The sequence below is a fragment of the Hyalella azteca genome, unplaced genomic scaffold (assembly GCF_000764305.2).
Source record: "Hyalella azteca isolate HAZT.00-mixed unplaced genomic scaffold, Hazt_2.0.2 contig13297, whole genome shotgun sequence".
NCBI classification, from domain to species: Eukaryota; Metazoa; Arthropoda; class Malacostraca; order Amphipoda; family Hyalellidae; genus Hyalella; species Hyalella azteca.
In genome coordinates this window covers 132,297-134,824 of record NW_025943225.1, presented here as the reverse complement: position 1 = coordinate 134,824, position 2,528 = coordinate 132,297, and the positions used below count along the sequence as shown (strand labels likewise).

The 2,528-nt window shown below is 37.8% G+C and overlaps 1 protein-coding gene across 1 annotated transcript; it reads right to left on the bottom strand.

The window, feature by feature from the left end:
- Positions 1-852: 852 nt before the first annotated feature.
- Positions 853-2,191, bottom strand: LOC108668336 (U-scoloptoxin(01)-Cw1a). Its single transcript, XM_018155524.2, has 2 exons — positions 2,163-2,191; positions 853-1,259 (listed from the first exon to the last, which is right to left on the bottom strand). The coding sequence occupies exon 2, from the start codon at positions 1,248-1,250 to the stop codon at positions 873-875; it is 378 nt and encodes a 125-aa protein (XP_018011013.1). The 5' UTR covers positions 1,251-1,259; positions 2,163-2,191; the 3' UTR covers positions 853-872.
- Between the last annotated feature and the right edge of the window lie 337 nt (positions 2,192-2,528).

Below are 2,528 nucleotides of genomic sequence, written 5' to 3'. Positions count from 1 at the left end.
CAAGATCGGCAAATGTCTTTTCCAGCCGACGCTGGCGTGAGAATGGCGTCAACACTCGTTCTATAGCGCATCAACACTCGTTCTGATGGAGTTCGTGAATCTGTGTACATTGTTGAATCTAACAGATGGAATTCATGATTATCCATCCTATCAGATGGAATTCATGATTCTCCATCCATCTAAACAGATGGAGTTCATGATTCTCCATCCAAACAGATGGAGTTCTTGATTCTCCATCCAAACAGATGGACTTCATGATTCTCCATCCAAACAGATGGAGTTCTTGATTCTCCATCCAAACAGATGGAGTTCTTGATTCTCCGTCCAATCAATGGAATTCATGATTCTCCATCCAAACAGATGGAGTTATTGATTCTCCATTCATCCAGAAGGAGATCCTGATTATTCATTGCAACAAGATTGAATCTTGATTCGATGAATTTTCTACTTTATCGGAAGAAGATCTTAATTCCGTAAAAATTGTTTAGATAATTGATTAAAAGACATTTTTCGTCGGAAAAATGCAATGGGGATGATGGACTGAAAAACATTCAAGATGGACTGAAAAACATTCAAGTTTACAGCCATTTAGAGATTGGTTTCAAGCAGGATTCCTAATTATTCTCCCGCGATTCATCGCCTCAAATCTGTTGCTCACAATTAATGTTACATGGTTTTGCTTCTATGCACTGAATAACAATCAGATACCGATGGAATAAGTAAGTCAATTAAGTAAATTCAAATTTATTTACAAAAATGTAAATCATATTTAATCATATTTTGAAATACGTTTTATGAACATCACAGATTTCTTGAATTTTCGTGAAATTGTCATCGCAACAATTGGGTTGGAATCAATAAATTGTGTAATTTTACGCCTTAGCATCGGGGATCCTTCCGAATTCAGCATTGACGATATCATAGTATCCTGCGGCCTGGTCACAAGGGAAAGCGTCTTCGGGATGCGCGCAGGACAAAGTATCCTGACTAAAGACAGTCTGGTTGCCGCAGAAGAAGGAATACTGGGCAGTTTCTGTGATCGCGCCTGCATCGTCTTCAACAGGCCAGCAAACGTGGAAAATTTCACAATCGTTGTCTACGTCTGCGTAGTAGCCGTAGGGTCGGCCGTCGCACGAGAAGCTTTGGCTAGGCTCGCCTCCCAGGACGTCTAAGTAGCCATCGGAGAAACGGTAAGCGCCGTGACCGGCGACTGAGCACACGATGGCTGCGAGGACCAAGATCACCTTCATCTTGTGGGTCTGGAAGACAGGGTGAATATTAATGAATATCAAAAAGATCCAATGGAACATTAAGGTACCTATGGAATCGCAATTTAACTTAGATTCTTAGAAGAAAATAAAATGTAATTAAAAATATTTTCTTCTGTATTTAAGTTCTAATTTCTTGTCCGTATATTTCCGTTGTGTTAATCTATGTGACAGTTACTGAGGATATCACTTCAGCTCGGATTGATTTTAGGAACGATTTCACTGAATATTTTTAGATTTTTATTCTATTTTCTTACACTTTAATTCTGAATCAAGGAGGAAAGTTCTGAAAATGCTCATAAAACATCAACTCCAGTGGCTATTTAACGAAACTTCAACATTAAAATGAAAAAAATTCATGTTCTATAAAAATTTTGCAGTACTCTGTCAACTCCTTTTCATATGTTCATAAATAAACCCAAGGAAAACCCGTAGATTTTTTCGGTGTTTTGTGACATATTTTATCCGTAGACTTTTGTAGGTATACCCAATTTGGCAATTAATTAGTTTTTCCATAAATACTTGTTATCTCCCGAGGTATGCAATGAATTGATTTCTAGCTTGAAAACTGAAGTCTTATATGTTTGATTAATCTGTCTTGAAATGATCGTGCCAAAACATTATAATAACTGCTGCTCCGGGCAGTTCTGTTCGGTGAACAATAACAGACACAAAACATGAACACGGATTGCGAAGGAATTACGCTATCAATGTCTCATTTTAAACATAAATATTCTATTTGAAATTCTATGGGATTCTAAGTATCAGATTTAAAAAAGATAGCCTGTCTCTCACAATATTCCTTTACAAAAATGGTCAGTTAACATCAACTAGCGTACACCGATAACCTTCAAAAATTTTCCCTCCTCTGGATGAGCGAGGAACCGTACTCACTGTAAGCGACACCTGAGGGCACTGATGCCTTCTCAGGTCAGCTCGGCCTTATATACTCGCGGACGCTGTCGGCACTTCATGGCGGGTCACCGCTTGAAGATGGCACTCAAAACCGGTTTGGTGAGAACCACCAGTGCCAATTGAGATCCACGCTTGATTTTAATTCTAAATAACATTCCGGCCTCGTGACCTTCGAAACTAGTTATTCAAATTAAATCTTCGTTATATGTTGGAAGAGATTCAAGATTAATAGAAAGAATATAATTATTAAGAATTTTGATAATACGAAAACAGGAATGAATAGTGTTACTTTCGAAATTCATCTTTGTAAAAATGGCGAAGAAAAAATTAGAAATACGTCATTGT